The sequence below is a fragment of the Poecile atricapillus genome, chromosome 35 (assembly GCF_030490865.1).
Source record: "Poecile atricapillus isolate bPoeAtr1 chromosome 35, bPoeAtr1.hap1, whole genome shotgun sequence".
Classification (NCBI taxonomy): Eukaryota; Metazoa; Chordata; class Aves; order Passeriformes; family Paridae; genus Poecile; species Poecile atricapillus.
This window is the reverse complement of record NC_081283.1, coordinates 1738384-1759485: the sequence shown is the minus strand read 5'-3', so window position 1 is coordinate 1759485 and position 21102 is coordinate 1738384. Positions and strand designations below refer to the sequence as shown.

The 21102-nt window shown below is 64.4% G+C and overlaps 3 protein-coding genes across 4 annotated transcripts; 1 reads left to right on the top strand and 2 right to left on the bottom strand.

Moving 5' to 3' along the window:
* Positions 1-1411: 1411 nt before the first annotated feature.
* On the top strand, positions 1412-10710 carry GLI1 (GLI family zinc finger 1). 2 transcript variants are annotated; one of them, XM_058861007.1, is made up of 11 exons: positions 1412-1519; positions 1625-1702; positions 2083-2278; positions 2431-2578; positions 3588-3686; positions 3786-3926; positions 4430-4579; positions 5943-6107; positions 6427-6675; positions 7043-7322; positions 7915-10710. In XM_058861007.1, the coding sequence occupies exons 1-11, from the start codon at positions 1423-1425 to the stop codon at positions 10116-10118; spliced, it is 3807 nt and encodes a 1268-aa protein (XP_058716990.1). In that variant the 5' UTR covers positions 1412-1422; the 3' UTR covers positions 10119-10710. The 2 variants fall into 2 exon arrangements, with proteins under 2 accessions (XP_058716990.1, XP_058716989.1); XM_058861006.1 differs by having other exon boundaries at positions 3585-3686.
* Positions 10711-11223: 513 nt separating this feature from the next.
* Positions 11224-15317, bottom strand: PRPH (peripherin). Its single transcript, XM_058861095.1, has 9 exons — positions 14992-15317; positions 13928-13988; positions 13704-13799; positions 13462-13623; positions 13265-13390; positions 12962-13182; positions 12561-12610; positions 12348-12424; positions 11224-12272 (listed from the first exon to the last, which is right to left on the bottom strand). Exons 1-9 carry the CDS (start codon positions 15315-15317, stop codon positions 12231-12233), a joined length of 1161 nt encoding a protein of 386 aa, XP_058717078.1. The 3' UTR covers positions 11224-12230.
* Positions 15318-16452: 1135 nt separating this feature from the next.
* On the bottom strand, positions 16453-20221 carry LOC131590748 (tubulin alpha-1C chain). Its single transcript, XM_058861042.1, has 4 exons — positions 20123-20221; positions 18581-18803; positions 18346-18494; positions 16453-17482 (listed from the first exon to the last, which is right to left on the bottom strand). Exons 1-4 carry the CDS (start codon positions 20123-20125, stop codon positions 16508-16510), a joined length of 1350 nt encoding a protein of 449 aa, XP_058717025.1. The 5' UTR covers positions 20126-20221; the 3' UTR covers positions 16453-16507.
* Positions 20222-21102: the final 881 nt, after the last annotated feature.

Below are 21102 nucleotides of genomic sequence, written 5' to 3'. Positions count from 1 at the left end.
GTGTGCACCCACAGAGGGCTGGGGTCACCCCACAACCCCACAAACTTTAGGGGAGGGGGCTTGCAAACCTCGTTAGCCCTGGCAGGTGAGGGTAGGTGGGAGGTTGCCCCAGGGGTAATCCCCAAACTCTTCTGCAAGACTCAGGGGGCAGGTGAGAGCCCCCTTCTCTGCCCCCTGTTTCCTCCTCATCTCTCTTTCCCCCCACCCAGTTCCACCACCTTCCTGGGCAGCCCCCTCCCCTCTGCCTGCCCCGCTGCCCCCCCCTCCATTCTTCCTGCCTGACACTCTCACAAAGCCCCTAGACGAGCTTTCAAAGGGGCAACTCATGCGGAAGAATTGCTGCCCCCCTCGCCCCCCCGGCTCCAAACGCAACCCAGCGCTTTTCCCAGCGGGGTGAGGGGCTCCCACTCCCCCAGACCCCTTGTTTGGGGCGATTCCCCGCGTCTCAAAGGGGGAAGCTGAGGGGGCAGGAGCCTTCGTTCCCAGTGCCACCCACATCTGCCTCGTCCTGTGGTGGCTTCTCCCGCTCCTGTCCTTCATGTCAGCCCTCGGGGGTCTTGGGGCAGGACAGGGAGCGGGGCGGTGGGAATGGATGGGCGCGGGATGGTGGCCCTGGATGGAGCTGGAGCTGGGGAACAGGACAAGGACCATGAGCGGGAATGGCGTGGGGGGTGACCAGGGGGTTGGGGTGGGTTGGGGGCAGAATGGTGGCCCTGGGGGGTGGGACCAGGCTCAGGGCAGGACCCCACAGGCAGGGATCGACGGTGGGCTGGGCTGAGCCCCGTGGCAGGGGCGCGATGCGTGGGTGGGACAGGGCAGGGTGGGGACCCGCGGGCAGGGTGGGGACGTACGGGCAAGGCAGGGCTGGGTGGGACCTGCAGATGCTGGAGAATCCCTGGGAAGGGAGGAGTAGGGAGCCAGCTCTGGTCCTTGGCCCGAGAATGGTTCCGGCTGTGCCTCGCTTTTCCATTTCACAGAATCCCAGAATCCCGGAATGGTTTGGGTTGGAAGGAACCTTAAAGTCACGTTCCTACCCTTCACCATGGGCAGGGACCCCTTCCACTATCCCAGGTTGCTCCAAGCCCCGTCCAGCCTGACCTTGGACACTTCCAGGGATCCAGGGGCAGCCACAGCTTCTCTGGGCACCCTGTGCCAGGGTCTCCCCACCGTCACAGGGAGGATTTTGTTCCCAGGATCCCCAAATCTCCCCTATTTTAGTTTAAAACCAGTCCCGGGAGCGGGGTCCCGGTGCTGCGGCTCCCCCTGGCGGCCAAACCCAACCTCATCCCCCCCCCCCAGGACCCCGCTCCGGGCCCCGCAGCCCCCCGGGCCCCGCCGCCACCCCGATGTTCCCCTGAGACACCCCCGGGCCCCGCCGCCACCCCGATGTTCCCCTGAGACACCCCCGGGCCCCACCGCGACATGTTCGACCCCGCGGGACCCCCGGCCGCCGGCTACAGCGAGCACTGCTGCCTGCACCCACCCCACGGACCCGCCCCCGCCGCCCCGGGACCACCAGGTGGGTCATGGTGGGGGGCTCCAGGCTCCGCATCCACCCCTCGAGGTCAGGGGTGCTCCGGGGGTCCCTCTCCCACACCCACCTCACCCGTCCTCCTTCCTCCAGGACTTGATTTCCCCGTGTGCCATCAGCCCGGGCACCGTGGCTATGGGCTGGCACCAGGAGCTGAACTCGCTGCTGACGGTGAGTCTCCGGTTTTGGGGGCCCGTGGGGCACGGGGGGTTCCAGGATTCCCTAGAGGAGTTCAGCATCTCTCTGTTCTGAATCCGAACTGACGCACTCAGGGCTCTCCTGCAGCCTCCAAACGCCGGCTGTGTGTCCGTGGGGTGTCTGCAGCCCCCAGGGCCACGCTGAGAGCAGTGTCCCCTGCTCTGGCCACACTGAGGGCAGTGTCCCCTGCTCTGGCCACGCTGAGAGCAGTGTCCCCTGCTCTGGCCACGCTGAGAGCAGTGTCCCCTGCTCTGGCCACGCTGAGAGCAGTGTCCCCTGCTCTGGCCACGCTGAGGGCAGTGCCCCCTGCTCTGGCCACACTGAGGGCAGTGCCCCCTGCTCTGCCCTCCCAGGCTCCCGGTTCTCCACGCCCCGCGGCGCGGGGAAGCTGGGGAAGAAGCGGGCACTGTCCATCTCCCCGCTGTCCGACTCCAGCATCGACCTGCAGACCGTGATCCGCACCTCTCCCAACTCCCTCGTGGCCTTCATCAACTCCCGCTGTGCCTCGGCCGGGGGCTCCTACGGGCACCTCTCCATCAGCACCATCAGGTGGGCACCAGTGCCCGTTCCCACCTCGGGGAGCGCTGAGAGAGCCGGGGCGGGGTGGGATGGTGGGGAAGGGATGATCGGGATCCCCGGCTGGGCAGATCTCACTCTGGTCTCCTGCCGGTGTCACCTGCTCGTCCCTCTGGTCTCCTCAGCCCATCCCTGGGGTACCAGAGCCCACCTGGGCAGCAGAAGGGCCAAGGCCACCTGTACACGCCACCCCCACCCTGCAGCTCCCACGAGCTGCCCCCGCGCCCGGGGCTGCTGCAGCACCCACCCCGCGGGACCCTGAAACACTGCCAGGTACCGGGAGGGGATCCGGGAGGGGGTCTGGGAGGGGATCCAGGGGAGGGGATCCGGGAGGGGATGTGGGGAGGGGATCCGGGAGGGGATCCGGGAGGGGATCCAGGAGGGGGTCCGGGAGGGGATCCGGGAGGGGATGTGGGGAGGGGATCTGGGTGAGGAGATTTGGGAGGGGATGTGAGTGAGGGGATCCAGGAGGGGATCCGGGAGGGGGTCTGGGAGGGGATCTATGAGGGGATCTGGGTGAGGGGATCCGTGAGGGGATCCGGGTGAGAGGGATCTGTCCGAGCAGATCCATGTGAGGGGATGGGATCCATGTGAGAAGGATCCATGTGAGGGGATCTGTGTGAGGGGATCCATGTGAGAGGATCCGGGAGGGGATCCGTGAGGGGATCTGGGAGGGGATCTGGGAGGGGATCCATGTGAGGGGATCCATGAGGGGATCCACGTGAGGGGATCTGGGTGAGGGGATCCATGAGGGGATCCATGAGGGGATCTGGGTGAGGGAATCCAGGTGAAGGGATCTGGGTGAGGGGATCCATGAGGGGATCTGGGTGAGGGGATCTGGGTGAGGGGATCTGGGTGAGAGGGATCTGTCCGAGCAGATCCATGTGAGGGGATGGGATCCATGTGAGAAGGATCCATGTGAGGGAATCTGGGTGAGGGGATGGGATCTGTGTGAGAGGGATCCATGTGAGTGGGGTTCCATGTAAGTGGGGATCTGTGTGAGAGGATCCAGGTAAGTGGATCCATGTGAGAGGGATCTGTGTGAGGGGATGGGATCTATGTGAGTGGAATCCATGTGAGAGGGATCCATGTGAGGGGTTCTGTCTGAGGGGGATCCGTGTGGATGAGTGGATCCATGTGAGGGAATGGGATCCATGTGAGCAGATCCATGTGAGTGGGATCAGTGTGAGAGGGATCCCTGTGAGCTGTGCATCCATGTAAGTCGTGTTCCTGTGGCCATCTCCATGCCGACTGCTTCCCGATTCCCCTGCCCCGGCAGCAGCTGAAGCTGGAGTGGAGCCTGAGCAGCCCCCTGAGTGCCAAATTCCCAGAGGAGCGATCTGAGGGTGACATCTCCAGCCCAGCATCCACAGGCACCCAGGTGCACCCCAGGCCATGGGATCCCCCCTCACATCCCCACACTCCAGCACCGCTCCTGGGGGTCACACCTGGGAGCGCTCACCTGTCCGTGCTCCCCCAGGACCCCTTGCTGGGCATGCTGGATGTTCGGGAAGAGCTGGAGAAGGAGGATGGGAAACCCGAGTGTGAGGCTGTGTATGAGACCAACTGCTACTGGGATGGATGTGCCAAGGAGTTTGACACGCAGGAGCAGCTGGTGCACGTGAGTCAGGGGCTGCCGAGGTGTTTCCACCCCCAAAGCTGCCCTCACCCCCCTGGATCAGCCCATGATTCCTGCTCAGTTCCCAACCACCTGCCCTGGGAGCTCACCGTGATGCTGGGAAGGGAGGGATGGGCACCCCTCTGGTGCTTCCAGACTCCCTTCTTTGCTCCAGCTGTCTTTCCTCCAACTCTCCTACGTCCCCCTGACCATCCTTTGGATCACCTTGATGCCTTTGGCTACTCTTGATCTTCCCAGAGCATCCCTCAAACATCCCCTGCATTCTCTGCCTCCTCCAAACCCCAGCTGAGCTGTTCTCCCCCAAACTCTGCTGTCTGCACCTGCCATCCCCGCCCCTCTATGTCCCTTTCTCCCATCCCAGTCTGTCCACGTCCCTTTCTGCCACCCCAATCCCTCCATACCCCTTTCTCCCATTATATTCCCGTATCTCCCTGCCCCTTATCCCCCTCCCCAGTGCCACCAGTGATGCTCCTCTCCCTTCTCAGCACATCAACAACGAGCACATCCACGGGGAGAAGAAGGAGTTTGTGTGCCACTGGGCAGCGTGTTCCCGGGAGCAGAGGCCCTTCAAGGCTCAGTACATGCTGGTGGTGCACATGCGGCGCCACACGGGCGAGAAACCTCACAAGTGCACGGTGAGATGCCGAAAATTCCTCAGAAATGCTGGGTGAGCTGGGAAGATGAGGGGGGACAGGGTAGAGCATGAGAGAGGGTACAAGTGGAGGGGTGGCAGAAGGGGGTGGGCAGCAGGTGGGTACAGGTTTGGGGCTCATGGAACCATGGAATGTTTGGGGTTGGAGGGACCTTAAAGCTCATCCCTGTCGTGGGCAGGGACACTTTCCACCAGCCCAGGTTGGTCCAAGTCCTCTCCAACCTGGACTGGGCACTTCCAGGGATGGGGCAGCCACAGTTTCTCTGGGTAACCTGTGCCAGGGCCTCCCCACCCTCACAGGGAGGAATTTGTTCCCAAAATCCCATCTAAACCCAGAGTGCCATCGTCCCTGTGCTTTGGAATATGTTCCTGAATTTAACCCGGGATGGGGAGCTGGGTGTTGCAGTCAATCCCCGTTTGTGGTTTCCCCTTGGGGATGCTCTGAGGGGCTGCCAGGGACAGGGACACGGCACAACCCCAGGGTGAAGGGCAGTGCCACGGTGTGAGGATGAGGAGGGTGAGGTGCCCACGGTGTGAGGATGAGGAAGGTGAGGTGTGTGCCCGTGGTGTGAGGATGAGGAGGATGAGGAAGATGAGGAGGGTGAGGTGTGTGCCCATGGTGTGAGGATGAGGAGGATGAGGAGGGTGAGGAGGATGAGGAGGGTGAGGAGGATGAGGAGGGTGAGGAGGATGAGGAGGGTGAGGAGGGTGCCCACAGTGTGAGGATGAGGAGAATGAGGAGGATGAGGAGGGTGAGGAGGGTGAGGTGTGTGCCCATGGTGTGAGGATGAGGAGGGTGAGGTGTGTGAGGATGAGGAGGATGAGGAGGATGAGGAGGGTGAGGTGTGTGCCCATGGTGTGAGGATGGGGAGGGTGAGGTGTGTGCCCACCGTGTGAGGATGAGGAGGGTGAGGAGGATGAGGAGGGTGAGGAGGATGAGGAGGGTGAGGTGTGTGCCCATGGTGTGAGGATGAGGAGGATGAGGAGGGTGAGGTGTGTGCCCATGGTGTGAGGATGGGGAGGGTGAGGGGGGTGCCCATGGTATGAGGATGAGGAGGGTGAGGTGTGTGAGGATGAGGAGGATGAGGAGGGTGAGGTGTGTGAGGATGAGGAGGGTGAGGTGTGTGAGGATGAGGAGGATGAGGAGGGTGAGGTGTGTGAGGATGAGGAGGGTGAGGTGTGTGAGGATGAGGAGGATGAGGAGGGTGAGGTGTGTGAGGATGAGGAGGGTGAGGTGTGTGAGGATGAGGAGGATGAGGAGGGTGAGGTGCCCACGGTGTGGGATGCGGGATGAGGTCCCAGGCACGGTGCCGGTGTGTGACACATCCCACCCTGCTCCGCCGCAGTTCGAGGGCTGTAACAAGGCCTATTCCCGCCTGGAGAACCTCAAGACCCACCTGCGCTCACACACGGGTGAGAAACCCTACGTGTGTGAGCACGAGGGCTGCAACAAGGCCTTTTCCAACGCCTCCGACCGCGCCAAGCACCAAAACCGCACCCACTCCAACGAGGTACGGCCCCACCCAGCGCTCCCCGTGTGCTTCCGGATCATTCCCATCCTCTGAGAACTACCCACATCCCTGGGTTTTGCTCCTGTGTGCCCCAATTCCCTCTTTTCCTGCTTTAAATATCTCCTTCATCACCAGCATTTACCCCTTTACCCCTCTCCTGGGGGGCTCCCTCCCTCCTCTGCCTTCCTGAGCTCTCCCCAGCACCCACCTTCAATTCTCCCCTCAGCTCTCTGCAGAGGGTGATGAGGAGAGGTGTATTTTTGGGGAGGGGGCTGTAGTTGGAGCTGATCCCCTCCCTCCTCCCGGTTTTCCTGGGCAGAAGCCGTACGTGTGCAAAATTCCCGGCTGCACCAAGCGCTACACGGACCCCAGCTCCCTGCGCAAACATGTCAAGACCGTGCACGGCCCCGACGCCCACGTCACCAAAAAGCACCGAGGGGACGTGGGGCCAGGCCGGGCACTGCCCACCCCCAGTGCCCCCCCAGACATGAAACAGGAGAAGGATGCAAACGGCCCCAGCGAGGCTCGGAAGGATGATGGGAAACTCCTGGTGCCTGAGCTGGCCTTGGTGAGGAGCTGCGGGGGCAGTGGAGGAAGGAGGGAGGGTTTGGTGGTGGGAGATCACCCTCGAGTGATGGAACAAGAGAAAACAGCCTCCAGCTGTTCCAGGGGAGGCTTAGGTTGGATATTCCAGAGAATTTCTTCATTGTCAGGCACTGGAATGGGCTGCCCAAGGCAGTGGTGGAGTCACCATCCCTGGTGGTGTCCAAAAAACACCGGGATGTGGCACTTGGGGACGTGGTTTAGCGCTGAACACGGCAGTGTTGGGCTGATAGCTGGACTCTGTGATCTCAGAGGCTTTTCCAGCCTTTGTGATGATTCCAAGTGTGTCCTGTGTACCTGACCCCCTTTGCCTTGGCCGTGCTTCTCTCCAGAAGCCTCAGCCCAGCCCAGGTGGGCAATCCTCATGCAGCAGCGACCACTCGCCCCTGGGCAGCACCACCAACAATGACAGCGGCGTGGAGATGGCAGGAAACGCCGGCGGCAGCTACGAGGACCTGTCCACGCTGGAGGACGTGGTGCCCGGGGAGCCCATGGGCACCTCGGGGCTCATGGCTCTCCACAAACTGGAAAACCTTCGCATCGACAAACTGAAGCAGCTGAGGAAACCGGCAGCTTCCAAGGGCCTGAACCTGCCGCCCATCCCTGGAGCTGGTGAGATCAGGGTCCCTCTCCCCCTGGGATGTGGGGCCTGGCCCATGAGAAGTGTGTGGAGAGGTCTGGTTGGCAGACAGGGATTTCCACGCCTTGCTGGAATTAGAAGTGGATCCCAAAACCTGGGGAAACCTTAAGGGGTTCCAAGAGAACTGGAGAGGGGTTTTGGACAAGGGCCTGGAGTGCCAGGATAAGGGGGAATGGCTTCACATTGGAATATTGGATATTGGAAGGAATTCCTCCCTGTGAGGGTGGGGAGGCCCTGGCACAGGGTGCCCAGAGAAGCTGTGGCTGCCCCTGGATCCCTGGAAGCACCCAAGGCCAGCTTGGAGCAGCCTGGTCTAGTGGAAAGTGTCCCATGGCAGGGGGTGGAAGTGGCTGGTCTTTAGGATCCCCCCCAACCCAAACCATTCCACAATTCCATGATTTTTCCAACCTAAATGAGCTTCTGCCCGTCTTTGCTGCCACCTGCTCCCTGTCTTTGCAGGCTCCAGCCATGGACGAGCCACACCCCAGCTCTGGAGGTGGCTCCTGTCCCTGCTCTGCCACTGCCAGGCTGTGTCCTGGGGTAACTCCTCCTTCTCTCCCTCAGGGCTGCCCGGGGACGTTCCCGGTCTCCCGGTGCCACCGCCAGCCTCGCACCGGCGCATCGCGGAGCTGTCGGCAGCAGAGCTGGGCCTGGTGGCCCTGGGCGAGCGCCGGAGCAGCGGCACCAGCACCGTCAGCTCCGCCTACACCGTCAGCCGCCGCTCGTCGCTGGTGTCCCCGTACCTGGCGGGGCCGTGCCCGGGCGGCGAGGCCGGAGCGATGCCCGGCGGGCCGTGCCCGGTGGATGGATACGATCCCATCTCTCCGGACGAGTCGCGGCGCTCGGGCGATGCCGGCGTTTGCGGGGGGCTGCCGGGGGTGGGCAGCCTCACCCCGGCTCAGCGGTACCGCCTCAAGGCCAAATACGCCGCAGCCACGGGCGGGCCCCCGCCGACCCCCCTGCCCGGCGTGGAGCAGGTGGCCACGGGTGGCCACGGTGCCGTGCCCGGTGCTTACCCTGCTCCTGCCGGCCCCCGCTGCGTCGCCAATGGCTTGGTGAGAAGGCACAGCTCCAACGAGCACCCCGGCTACCCGGGCGGCGTCCCTGCTCACCTGCTGCCCCGGCACGGCGCTCGACGGGCAAGCGACCCCGCTCGGACGGTGGCCAAGCCTCCGGCAGTGCCCAGGGTGCAGAGGTTTAAGAGCGTGGGGAATGTGAGCGTGCCAGGCGCGGGCAGGACAGCGCTGCAGCCCCTGGGCGGCTCCGAGGCCAACCTGCAGCGCCACGGCTTCTCCCCACGGCCCCCCAGCATCACCGAGAACGTCTTCCTGGAGAGCATGGGGGGCCCCGAGTCCGGCCTGCTGGAGATGGATCAGTACCTGAGCTATCCCGAGGAAAGCTTCCCGTGCCAGGGCACCGGTGTGGAGCTCCAGGGTGGCATCTACGGTGCTCCCCGGACCGTGGTGGGGACGCATGGGGACGTGGAGGAGGGGCTGCTGCAGCCCGAGTTCTCCCTCCCGCAGTGCCAGATGAACCAGCGCTTCCCCAGTTTGCCTGCCGGGAACGGGGCCCTGCCGGCGCCCTGGGATGGATCCCCCCAGGGCACGCTGGAGATGAGCTCCAGGCAAAGCCTCGGAGCTGCAGCTCCCGCTATGTCCGGGCCACACTGTCCCCATCAAAGCGTCGAGTACCCCCACCCCAGCGCCTGCGGGCAGCATCCCAAACTGCTGAGCTCGTGCCAGGACGCCGAATTTTCCGGGGGGCACCGGTTTAACCGACTCCAGATCAAATCCGAGCAGCGCTACCCAGCTCCGAGCCCAGCACTTGCTCCCTGCCCCAGCGCCAAACTGGGCGGGCCCGCAGCGTCCCCCGCTGCCTTCGGCCACGCCATGGAGCTGGGGCCGGGCGGGTTCCCCCCCGCGGCACCGGCACCGGCACCGGGCGGGTACATGGGCATCGCCAGCCCGGGCGGCCGCAGAGCCCAGACCCCCACCCTGCAGACCAAAGAGGTGATGGTCAGGAACTACGTGGAGGCGCAGCAGGCGCTGATGTGGGGGGAGCAGCCCCACTGCAAGGGGAGCGCGGCTGCCGTGGGGCCGGGCAGCGAGCCCGGGCAGTGCCAGGCCGTGCAGTACCTCAGCCCCAGGTACTGCGGCTACCAACCCAAACCGGATCATCTGCAGAGCCTGGCGGAGCCCCAGCACCTCCTGAGTCCCCCCTGCTTCAACCCCGAGATGATCCCGCACCCTCCGGGTGGCCCGAAACCAGCGGGTCACCAAGCCAGCCTGAGCTACCCGGGCAGCCTGGCACAGCCCGGGCACGGCTACGAGGGGCTGGACGCCGGTGCCCGGCGCCTGCCGCGCTTGCCCCCCGCCCGCCTCGCCCCCGAGGGGCCCGGGAACCTCCCCCTGTACTACCCGGGCCAGGGGGGCAAAGGTGGGCACAAGCTGCCGGGCCAGGGGGCAGCGAGCTGCGGGGGGACCGGGCACTACGGCCCGGAGGGACTCAAGGGCACCTCCTGTTACTACCTGGACTCGGGAGAGCAGGTTGCCAACAGCCTGGACTCGCTGGACCTGGAGAACACGCACCTTGACTTCGCTGCCATCGTGGAGGACGTGGAGACCCCCGCAGCACTGCCCGGACCCCCCAGCCCGGCCGGGGGGCTCCTGCTGCCCTCGGCTGGGGGGGCAAACATGGCAGTGGGGGACATGAGCTCCATGCTGAGCACGCTGGCAGGGGAGAGCCACTTCCTCAACTCCCTGTCCTAACGGGGGGTACCTGCCCTCAGGTGGGCACCTCTCTGTGCCCGGGGGGGGCCCAGCGCCTTGGGGAATCCTCACACGCAGGTTTGTGCCTGGGGGAAAGCGGGGAACACCCCTGGAGCCCCCCCTTCTCCGGTCTCTGAGTGTCACCCTCGTGCAGGGGGGGTCCCAGACGCTGCCCCGACCCTCCAGGTGACCTCTGGCGTGGGGAACTGGTTTTACTGGGCCCTATTGCGGTGCCTCGGGGCGCAGCCTGAACGCCGAAACCAAAGAGCCCCCGCCCATCCCAGTGCTCCCAGTGCCCCCCACCCCAAATCCCAGTCTGTCAGGACTGCAAGCGCCCCCAGCCCTGCTCCAGGGGGGCAGATCCCCGGGGGTGGGGCGGGGGGTGCCTGTACATAGTGTTCATAGCTGTCTGTCTGTCTGTCTGTCCCTCCTGTCTGTGAGGGCACCAGCGGTGCCGCCCCCTCCCCTCATTAAACCCTTTCTCAGGGGACTTCGTGTGTTTGTCACCGGGGGATTCCGGCTTCATCCTGTCCTGGGGAGGGGTGGGCAGGACATTCCTTGGTCCTCTGTGATCCAAACCCCCTTGGCAGCATCTTCCCCACCCTCAATCAGGGATCCAAAGCTGTTCCCGAGGTGCTGCCGTGACCCAGAGCGAGCGATACTGCAATTAGTGCTTCAAATAATGCAAACGGCTTAAAATAATGCTATTAATTATGCAAAAAAAAAAAAAAATAGGTTAAAATGATTCGATTTTCATGCGGAAAATTACCTAGGATAATGTAATTAATCATGGGGGAAAAAACAGCCTAAAATAATGCGGTTTTATATTATTTTGTTCATGTAATTAATGGTGCAAAAATTGCATAAAATAATGCAATTAATGATGCCAAAATTCCATGAAATTATGCAATTTTGTATAATTTGCTATAACGCAGTAATGCAAAAAAGTTCTTAAAATAACGCAATTAATGATAATAACACACAAAAAAATGCTTAAATGCAATAATGCAACATTTGCTTAAAATAATGCAATTATGTGTGCAAGATTTGTTTAAATAACGCAATTGTGCATAATTTGCTTAAAATAATTCAATCAGTGGCGCGAAAAACGCTGAAAACGATGAAACAATGCAAAAAAAATTTGCTTAAAATAGCAAAACTAACGAGCAGATTTTGCATTAACGCGATTTTGCATAGTTCGGTTGAAGTAACGCGATTAAGCATGCAAAAAAAAAAATTTTAAAATAATGCAATCATAGCAATCAGGGTGTTTCCCCCGCACACCCAGAGCCTCGTCACGCTGTAATTAAGCAGTAATTAACAGGTAATTAACCCGCGGCAGCGGTCGGGGCGGGCTGCTGGCGCTCTCTGGCGGTCCCGGTAAGGATTGAGATCCTGCGAGGCTCCGGGAGCACCGATCCGGCTCAGGACGGAGATTCTGAGGAGCCCCCCGGGATACCGGGAGTGCCCGTGGCTCCTCTGGAAGTCTCGGGGTCCCGGGAGGGAGCGGAACCCGCGGGGATTCAGAATTCAGGGGGTTGAGTTCGGTTCCTCCGAGGCGGTGACAGCGCTCGGGTGTCACCGGAGCCGCCAAGCCCGGGGGCAGCCGGTGCCGGTTCCAGTGACGGGAGGGGAGGTGAGACCCCCAGAGTGGGAGTTGTGGCTGTGGAAAGGGGCCCTGGGACAGAGCGGGATCCCAGATCCCCCCTCAGCCGGGCTCTGTTCCCTTTCTGCCGCACTCCCCGGGGCAGGGACACGGCAGGGACAGCGCTTGGATGTCACCGGAGCCGCCAGCCCCGGGGACAGCCGGTGCCAGCTCTGACCGGGACCCCCTCGGGCCCAGGGCAGCACGGGGAACACTCGATATTAAACACAGCTGGGGTGGTGGTTGGGAGAACAATAAATAGCGATAAATAGTGGGGGGACAAGGCACAGGGACAGACTGCAAAGGCACAAGGACACGGCACAGCGCTGTCCCGTGGTGCTGACAGCAGGAATCGGAATTGGGGCATTCCCAGCCGCCCTGATCTGCTCCGTGCCCAGCCCAGGACGCAGCAGGGTCTGGCAAAACCCTCCCCGTGGGCTCGGGGCCATCGCAGCGGCTCCTCTCTGTCACTTCCCCGCTCGCTCCTTGTGCGACTCCGTCACCACTTGCTGCAAGAGGAGAATTTGGGGATCAGTCCCATGGCAGGGTTGGGCCTCCCAATCTCCTCCTCCTCCAATTCTCACCTGCCCGTCCCGTGTCTCGATGGTTTTGATGAGCACCATCCTCCGTGCTGGGCTCTCGGCAGCTTGGGGCTCCAGCACTGGGCACAGAGGGGCCATCAGCACCTCCCAGACACCCAGGACAGGAGCCCAGGGACCCACCCACACCCACACAGGGTCTCAACCCCCAAGGAAAGACCCCCAGGCATAGTGGGGGACCCTCAGTTTGTCGCTCACCTGAGCTTCTCGTGCTGAAGGAGGTGGTGGGGTGCAGTGGAATGGTGATCCTGGAGGGGAGAGGGGGATGAGGAGGGTCTGGGACTCCTGGACATTGCCAGTGACCCTTGGCCCTTCCACACTTGCAGTCCATGACCCACATCCCAGCTGAGCTGGGAGCTGCCCGTGGGCTGCCGGGCCGGCACCCAGAGCGGAGCTGGAGGCAGCTCCCCCACCAACCCCCGGCCTTGCCTTTATCTGAACAGCAGGAAGCTCCCGTGGGAGCCTCTTGTTTTCCTGTGGGATCAAGGCCTGGAGCTGCCTCCTCCCGAGAAAATGCCACAATAACCGGGGTGACTCAACACGGGGGACCTTCCCCTCCCCACGCAGGGGGGAGACGCTGTGTGCCGGGCTCCCCTCACCGGCTCTCCTCGCCCTCCAGCAGCTTGCGGTATGTGGCAATCTCGATGTCCAGGGCCATCTTGACGTTGAGCAGGTCCTGGTACTCTCGCAGGTGCCGTGCCATCTCCTCCTTCATCTGCTGGATCTCCTGCTCCAGCCTCCCCACCACGTCCTGGTAGTTCCCGATCTCGTCCCCGAACTCATCCTCCATCTCCCGCATCTGCCGCTGCAGCGCCTCGTTCTGCAGGGGAAGAAGGGGCTGCAAAGGGCCGGGGTGGGGCACCTGGTTCTTGCACCCTCCCCAAACACTGCCCGGCTCTCACCACGCCCTTCAGCCCGTCCACCTCGCAGGTCAGGCTCTGGATCTGCCGCCGGGACTCGTTCATCTCCTGCTTGGCCAGCCGCAGCGCCTCGTGGTTACGGTTTGCTGCATCCGAGAGGTCGGCAAACTGCACGGGCCAGGAGAGTCAGGGCTCTGGGATGGCTGAGCCGCCCCAAAATCCCTCCCAGCCCCGGGTACCTTTGACTTGTACCATTCCTCGGCTTCCTGCAGGTTCTTGACAGCGATGCTCTCGTACTGGGTGCGGATTTCCCGCAGCGCAGCCGTCAGCTCCGGCTTGCAGACCTGCACCTCCGGCAGCCCCGCCGGGCTCGGGGCACTCCCCTCCAGGTCCCGCAGCTCCTGCGTGGGTGCGTGGGCTTCACGTCGTGGCACAAGGACCTGACCCGGTCCCCCTGGCCCCATCCCACCCCGGCCCCCACCTCCTCGTGCAGCTTCTTGAGGAAGCCGATCTCGTCCATCAGCAGCTCGACCTTGCGCTCCAGCTCCAGGCGAGACAGCGTGGCGTGGTCCACGTCCTGTGGGAGAGGTCGGGATGAGCTGCAGGGCGGCGTGGAGGGGATGGGGAGACCCTGGACCCCCCCCGGGGTGGTGGGGGATGAGGATTCGGTACCGCGTGGGAAGACGGGCCCGCCGGTCCCCTCACCTTGCGGAACAGCACCAGACTCTTCTCGGCATCCTCACGCTTCTGTGTCTCGTCCTCCAGCCTGGGGGCAGCAAGGGATGAGAGGGAGGTGGGGGCGGGGGTGCAGACCCCCCCTCCTCCTGCCTCCTGTTGCAGCCCCCTCCACACGCGGCGGAGGCGAACGGGGACGGAGCGTCCCCAGCGCTCGCACCAATCCCCTCCCAGTGCCCCCACCCTTGCCCTGCCCCTCCCAGTGCCCCGCCCTTCCGCAGGGCCCAGATCTCCCAGTGCCTCCCAGTACTCTCTGTGAATCCCGGGTGCCTTTCCCAGTGTCTGCTGAGCGTATCCCTCCCTTCCCAGGGATCCTGATCCCCGGACATTCACCAGTCCCCGACTTCCCCGGGGCTTCCCCATCCCGCCGCATCCTCCGGTCCCAATTCTGGTGCAAGACTCATCCCATCACATTCCTCATGCCAGCAGATCCCCCAGTCCCAATCTGGCACCTTCCCCAGTCCTCATCCTATGCACAACTCACCCGGACTCATCCCCGATTCCCATGGCAGTACATCCCTCATTCCAGTTCATCCCTCTTCCCGGTGCATTCCCTGGTCCCTGGCACATCCCCAGTCCCCACCCCGGTCCATCTCTCATCCCGGCGCATCCCCAGTCCCCACCCCGGCTCATCCCTCATCCCGGTCCATCCCTCATCTCAGTGCATTCCCAGTCCCCTCCCCCGTGCATCCCTCATCCCAGCGCATCCCCGGTCCCCTCCTCGGCTCATCCCTCATCCCAGCGCATCCCTCATCTCAGTGCATCCCCAGACCCCATCCCGGTCCATCCCTCATCCCAGCGTATCCCCGGTCCCCTCCCCCGTGCATCCCTCATCCCAGCGTATCCCCTGTCCCCTCCCCGGAGCATCCCCAGTCCCCTCCCCTGTGCATCCCTCATCCCAGCGCATCCCCAGACCCCATCCCGGTCCATCCCTCATCCCAGCGCATCCCCAGACCCCACCCCGGTGCATCCCTCATCCCAACACATCCTCGGTCCCCATCCCGCTGCCTCCCACGGCCCCACCGCCGGCCCACCGCTGCCGTAGGGCCGCCAGGTCGGTGGCGAGCCCGTCCCGCTCCGCCTGGAGCCGGTCCCGGTCGCGGCCGAGGCGCTGCAGCCTCTCCCGCAGCCCCCGCAGCTCCCCCTGCACCAGCCCGGTGCGGGGCCCAGTGGCGGCGGTGGCGCGGCCCAGGGCGGCGCGGAGGGTCCCGTTCTGCCGTTCCAGCGCCCGCACCCTCTCCAGGAAAGCGGCAAAACGATCGTTCAGTGCCGCCAGTTCCTCCCGCTCCGCGCCCCGAGCCGCCGCCGCCGCCGCCAGCCGCCCTGGCTGCACCCCGGGGTCCCGGTCACGGCGGCTCATGGTTGCACCGGGAGGGCGGTGGCTGCCGGTATCGGCGCTTTATAGCGGACAGCGGCTCCGCCCCGCCGGGGGGACCCAGGGTTTCGGGACAGAGAGAGGGGAGGGGTCTCCCGGCCGGAGGGAGGATCAGGGGCTGCGGATGTCCCCTCGGGGGGGGCGGGGAAAGGGGCTGGGGGTGGTCGGGGACAGCCCTCGGGATGAGGGGCAGGGGCTGCAGGACGTGGGGCTGCAGGACGTAGGGCTGCAGGTATTTCCCTTCGGGGCGCTCGAAGACCCCCTCGGGATGCGAGGCGGGGGCTGGTGGGTCCCCCCTCGGCGGTGCAGGCAGAGGAATCCAGCAGCACCAAGGGGGAGGGGGCCGAGGGTGCTCAGGAGACACAAGATCCCCTCGCTGGGTCAGAGGAACTCTTATGGGGTCCTCCCCCCAGGGAGCGTGGGGGTACAGACCCTCCAGCTGGGATGGAAAGAGGGTCTGGGGGCTGCAGGGCTCAGGCAGAGCACCCATCCGAGCTGGGTCCCATTCTGCCGGGGGTTCTCAGTATCCGGGGGGAAGGGGGAACCCCCTCATCCACCCCCCTCCCTCTTTGTCGGGGCCGCCGTGACTCGGCTCTGCGGGAGCTGCCATGCGCGGGGCAGCGCTGGACAATGAGCTCCGCAACCCCCCGAGCCCCCCCTTTCCGGGCAGCCAGGGCGGCACTTACGGGAAGGAGTAGGTGCCCTGCCCAGAGGCTGTGGGGAGGGTCCTCCCCCCGCCCAGGACCCCCTCCCAGCTCTGCAGAGAACCGCACCGAGCGTGGCTCCGTGCCAGCAGCAGCAGCATGACACCACGTCCAGCCCGTCTGCAGCAGGCACTGGGCAGGGCACTGGGGGGGCTCTCAGGGGTCCCCCTTCACCTGGTGACCCCCCGGGCCAGCAGAGCAGTGAGGGGGACACGAGTCCCTTCATGCAAGCAGCACATCAGGGCACAGCCAGGGACCCCGACCCCACAGAACCCCCCAGCCTCTCCCAGCACAAACCAGGTGCCAGCTGGCAGCAGGGCCGGGCAGCCAGCCCAGCTGAGGCCCCCCCTCTCCCCTGGGACGTCCCCCCAGGTCACCACAAGCCGGATTGTCCCAGCACAATGAACGAGACAAAATCAGAAAAAGCCATTTTAATGAACAGCTTCACAGCGTAGCACCAGACACAAGGCACTAGTATTCCTCCCCCTCCTCATCGCCCTCCAAGCTGTCAGCCCCCACCTCCTCATAATCCTTCTCCAGGGCAGCCATATCCTCACGGGCCTCCGAGAACTCCCCTTCCTCCATGCCCTCCCCCACGTACCAGTGCACGAACGCCCGCTTGGCGTACATCAGGTCAAACTTGTGGTCCAGGCGGGCCCAGGCCTCGGCGATGGCCGTGGTGTTGCTCAGCATGCACACGGCGCGCTGCACCTTGGCCAGGTCGCCCCCGGGCACCACCGTGGGGGGCTGGTAGTTGATGCCCACCTTGAAACCGGTGGGGCACCAGTCCACAAACTGGATGCTACGCTTGGTCTTGATGGTGGCGATGGCAGCGTTGACATCCTTGGGCACCACGTCCCCGCGGTACAGCAGGCAGCACGCCATGTACTTGCCGTGCCGTGGGTCACACTTCACCATCTGGTTGGCCGGCTCGAAGCAGGCGTTGGTGATCTCGGCCACCGTCAGCTGCTCGTGATAAGCCTTCTCAGCAGAGATGACCGGGGCGTAGGTGGCCAGAGGGAAGTGGATGCGGGGATAGGGCACCAGGTTGGTCTGGAATTCTGTCAGGTCGACATTCAGGGCTCCGTCAAAGCGCAGAGAGGCTGTGATGGAGGACACGATCTGGCTGATGAGGCGGTTCAGGTTGGTGTAGGTGGGCCGCTCGATGTCCAGGTTGCGGCGACAGATGTCATAGATGGCCTCGTTGTCCACCATGAAGGCACAGTCGGAGTGCTCCAGGGTGGTGTGGGTGGTGAGGATGGAGTTGTAGGGCTCCACCACGGCCGTGGACACCTGTGGGGCCGGGTAGATGGAGAACTCCAGCTTGGACTTCTTGCCGTAGTCGACAGACAGCCGCTCCATGAGCAGGGAGGTGAAGCCAGAGCCGGTGCCACCACCAAAGCTGTGGAACACCAGGAAGCCCTGCAGCCCTGTGCACTGGTCAGCCTGCAAGGTAGGAACAGGAAAACAAGACCAAACTGTCAGTAACTGAGCTTCAGCTGCTACGGACTTGCCCAGGAAGGCAAATATTCCTCACAGGATGGCAAATGTTTGTCCCAGGATCTCAGGCCGTCACTCAGTATGAGCAGGCCCAGGAAAAGGAACCCCTTCCTGCAGGGATTTGGGGACACTCAGCAGAGACAAGGAGGAGCATGTCTGTTCCAGGCAGCAGAAGTTGCTCCTCTCTGTGGCCCTTCTGTGGCCTCGTGAGGACATTATTAGGGTGTTCCAGCACCACAGCAGCAACCACCAGAGTGGGGGACGCGGTGGCCTTGACCTTACGTGGTGGACACTGACACTGGATACCCCAGCTCTTGGGAGACAGCCAGCAGGCTCTGGAATAAATCAACCACAGCTTCACCCCCTCTTTTTCTGAGGGGGTGCAGCAGGAGCTTATCCCACAAGAGCCCACAGGCAGCCAGCTCAGCCTTTGATGTGCCACGAGCTCCCCGAGCAGAGCCGGTGGCGCAGCAGGTCCGGCCACCCCGGCGCCAGCCCCAGCGTGAGAATCAGAGGTTCAAAGAGCTTGGGCAGCCGCACCAGTCAAACCAGTGCTGCACCAGCACCCAAAGCATCTGTCCTGGCCCCCCTGCCCTGGCCATGGGGCTTCCCACCCTCCTCCACTTGGCAAAGCTTAGCACTGGGCTAGGATAGGGGCAGCAGTTCCCTCCTGGGACAGCCCCACCCTCTGGCCCAAAGTGCTGATGGACTGAGAACGACCTGCTCAGGGACACCTGGAGCTTCCCTTTGTCCCCATATCCCCCGCAGGGATGGAGCCACCCCACGAGCAGACCCCACAGGACACTCACCAGCTTGCGGATGCGGTCAAGGACCAGGTCGATGATCTCCTTCCCGATGGTGTAGTGCCCGCGGGCGTAGTTGTTGGCCGCATCCTCCTTGCCCGTGATCAGCTGCTCGGGGTGGAAGAGCTGCCGGTACGTCCCGGTGCGCACCTCGTCTGCGGGGACAGCCCCGGGCCCCGTTAGCAGCCAGCGCCCGCCGCCAGCGCCTGCCCCGCCGCCAGCCCGGCCCCCGCCCGCTCACCGATCACCGTGGGCTCCAGGTCCACGAACACGGCCCGGGGCACGTGCTTGCCGGCGCCCGTCTCGCTGAAGAAGGTGTTGAAGGAGTCGTCCCCCCCGCCGATGGTCTTGTCGCTGGGCATCTGCCCGTCGGGCTGGATGCCGTGCTCCAGGCAGTACAGCTCCCAGCACGCATTGCCGATCTGCACGCCCGCTTGGCCCACGTGGATGGAGATGCACTCGCGCTGCGGGGGACACGGCTCTGGATCACCCCTTTGGTCCTCTTTTTGTCCCACCCCAGCACCTACTGGCCTGGGCCCCTCCCCACGGCTGGATGAGCCCAGATTCTGCCCAGACTGATTGCGGGGAGTGCTCAGTTCTGGGGGGTCCCATCCTGTCCTTCCCCATCAGGACGTGAGACCCTGCCCATGGAACGATAACCCGGTGGGCACAGGCTCAGCTCCCCCAAACCACCCAGCATCACCCCAAACTCCGGCTGGAGACACCCGGGAGCTGAGGAGGGAGGTGTGGATGGACCCCCGCCAGACTGGGGTTACCAGAGTGCACAGCCCAAGGGGTGCCAGGGACACAGCGGGTGCTCAGCTCTGGGGGTCCCATCCTGGCCCCCCGGGAGATGGGACACTGCACCGCCCCTTCCCGTGAGCCGAGAATTGGGGTTCCCCGGGGTTATTCCCGGTCTCCACCATTCCCAGTCCCCTCCATGCACGGCTCACACAGCGACAGGGACACTTCAGCCCCGTCCCCTGCGGGCTGCTCAACACTCCCCGCTTCGGGAGCAGCCTTGGAGCTCCCGGAATGTGGAGCCGCTCTCTCCTCCAGCAGCCCTTGCACAACCGCGGCCTGTCCCGGTCCCTGAGCCGCGGTTATGGGCGCCCGGCTGGCAGCCAGCCCCACCCGGGACTTGAGCAAACTCCGGTGACCGGGAGGACTTTCCCCGTGGCAGCCGCTCCCGGCCGTGCCCGGGCCGCGCTGAGAGCATGGGAGATGTGAACCTTGCCGTGACTCACTGCCACGCGTGTCCCGGCCAAGAAAACCGGGAGACGGTGGCACGGGGACAGCCCCCGGTGTCCCCAAACCCCTTCGCGGTCGGTTCCTCTCCCGAGGAGTGCTGCGGGAACGTGTTTAGTACCTGCGTGGGAGCCCGGGACACGCGGTGCCACTCGGTACCACGCACTTGGCAGGGAGCCCGGGGGGAATCGGCACAGTCCAAGGGTGGAAGCCCCCCGGGCTGCGACCCCCGGCTGGGGAAGTTCCCGGTTCCGGGACACACACTCACCCCCACCTCAGCTCCTGCCCGGGACGAGCAAGAACTCGGCAGCGTCACGGGGCGTCCGGAACTCGAGAGGAGCTCCCAAACCCTCCCGAGCACAGCCCCACGTGCTGCTGGGGACCCGGGGGGGACAAGGGGGGGGACCCGGCACGCACCCGCCCCTCATCCCCCGCTCTGCTCTGGGGGTCCCGCACACCCTGGGGGTCCCGCACACCCTGGGGGTCCCCCGCACGCGGTGCCCCCCCATGAACCCCCCCCGCCCCCACTCCTCACCATGGCCGCTCGCTGTCCGAAGCGTTACGAAGCCGTCGAGGAGGGAGGCGGGGGTCGCCCCGTAGGGCCCCGAGATATACCCGGGGGGCGGGGCTTGGGGCGGGAGGGGGCGGGGCCAGAACGGGTTTGCCCCGCCCATCCGGGCACGCGGCGCTCTGGACACGCCCCCCCGCCCCGCCTCGATTCTGATTGGCCGGTTCGAAACATGGCCAGGGTGGGTGGGCGGTGACGTCAGCGGAGCGGAATGTGGTGGGCGGGGGCGGGGAGGGGGCGGGGTCTCGTTGGAAATGGGCGTGGCCATGGGCGGGGAAAGAGGCGGGGATAGATGGGCGGAGGGTTGGGGGTCCCGAGGGTTGGGGGGGGCCTGGACGGGCAGACAGGGGGGGATTGGGGGGTCAGAAGGGTCAGAAGGTATTCGGGGCAGCGGGGTCGGGGCAACATTGCTGTGAGGAGCCTTTAGGGGGGATTTACGGGAGGCTTTAGACGCGGGGGGCTCTGCGGTATTGGGGCGGGGGGCTCAGTCGGCGGCAGGATGGGTCCTTGAAGCCTCCGGACGCAGCCTCAGGTGCTGCATCTGCCCAGGGAGCGCCCCGGCCCTGCCTGGGCTGGAGGCCTCGGGGCTCCGGTAATCCCTCTCCGCGCCCCCGTCCCCATTCCGGTCCCGTTCCCGTGGGAAGCCCCGCGGGCTCCCGTCTCGCCGGCTCCTGTGCCCGCCGCCGCCCTGCTCCGTGCCAGCCCCGGGGCTGCTCCCCGGGGAGCCCACGTGGGGCAGTTCCTGTGGGGCAGGACGGACGGGGCCGGGGGAGCAGCCCACGCCCACCCCCGGGGTGCAGTGCCCTGTCCCAGCCCTGGGCTGGTTTGAAGCGGGTGGGAGTCGCGTTCCATGGGCCAGAGAGGGGTTTGGGACAGCACAGGGACATTGGGGTCGGCCCTGAGACAGAATTACAGACCCCACACTCTCCGGGCACCCGCATATCCCC

Coding starts and splice junctions, on each gene's coding strand:
- GLI1 (XM_058861006.1), top strand. CDS start 1,423: ATGTTCGACCCCGCGGGACCCCCGGCCGCCGGCTACAGCGAGCACTGC. Junction 1,703..2,082: donor AGCTGAACTCGCTGCTGACG/GTGAGTCTCCGG, acceptor CTGCCCTCCCAG/GCTCCCGGTTCTCCACGCCC. Junction 3,687..3,785: donor CAGCATCCACAGGCACCCAG/GTGCACCCCAGG, acceptor GTGCTCCCCCAG/GACCCCTTGCTGGGCATGCT.
- PRPH (XM_058861095.1), bottom strand. CDS start 15,317: ATGAGCCGCCGTGACCGGGACCCCGGGGTGCAGCCAGGGCGGCTGGCG. Junction 13,624..13,703: donor TCAAGAAGCTGCACGAGGAG/GTGGGGGCCGGG, acceptor GCACCCACGCAG/GAGCTGCGGGACCTGGAGGG. Junction 12,425..12,560: donor CTTCAGCACGAGAAGCTCAG/GTGAGCGACAAA, acceptor CTCTGTGCCCAG/TGCTGGAGCCCCAAGCTGCC.
- LOC131590748 (XM_058861042.1), bottom strand. Junction 18,495..18,580: donor CCTGGAGCCCACGGTGATCG/GTGAGCGGGCGG, acceptor CTGTCCCCGCAG/ACGAGGTGCGCACCGGGACG. Junction 17,483..18,345: donor TTGACCGCATCCGCAAGCTG/GTGAGTGTCCTG, acceptor CCTACCTTGCAG/GCTGACCAGTGCACAGGGCT.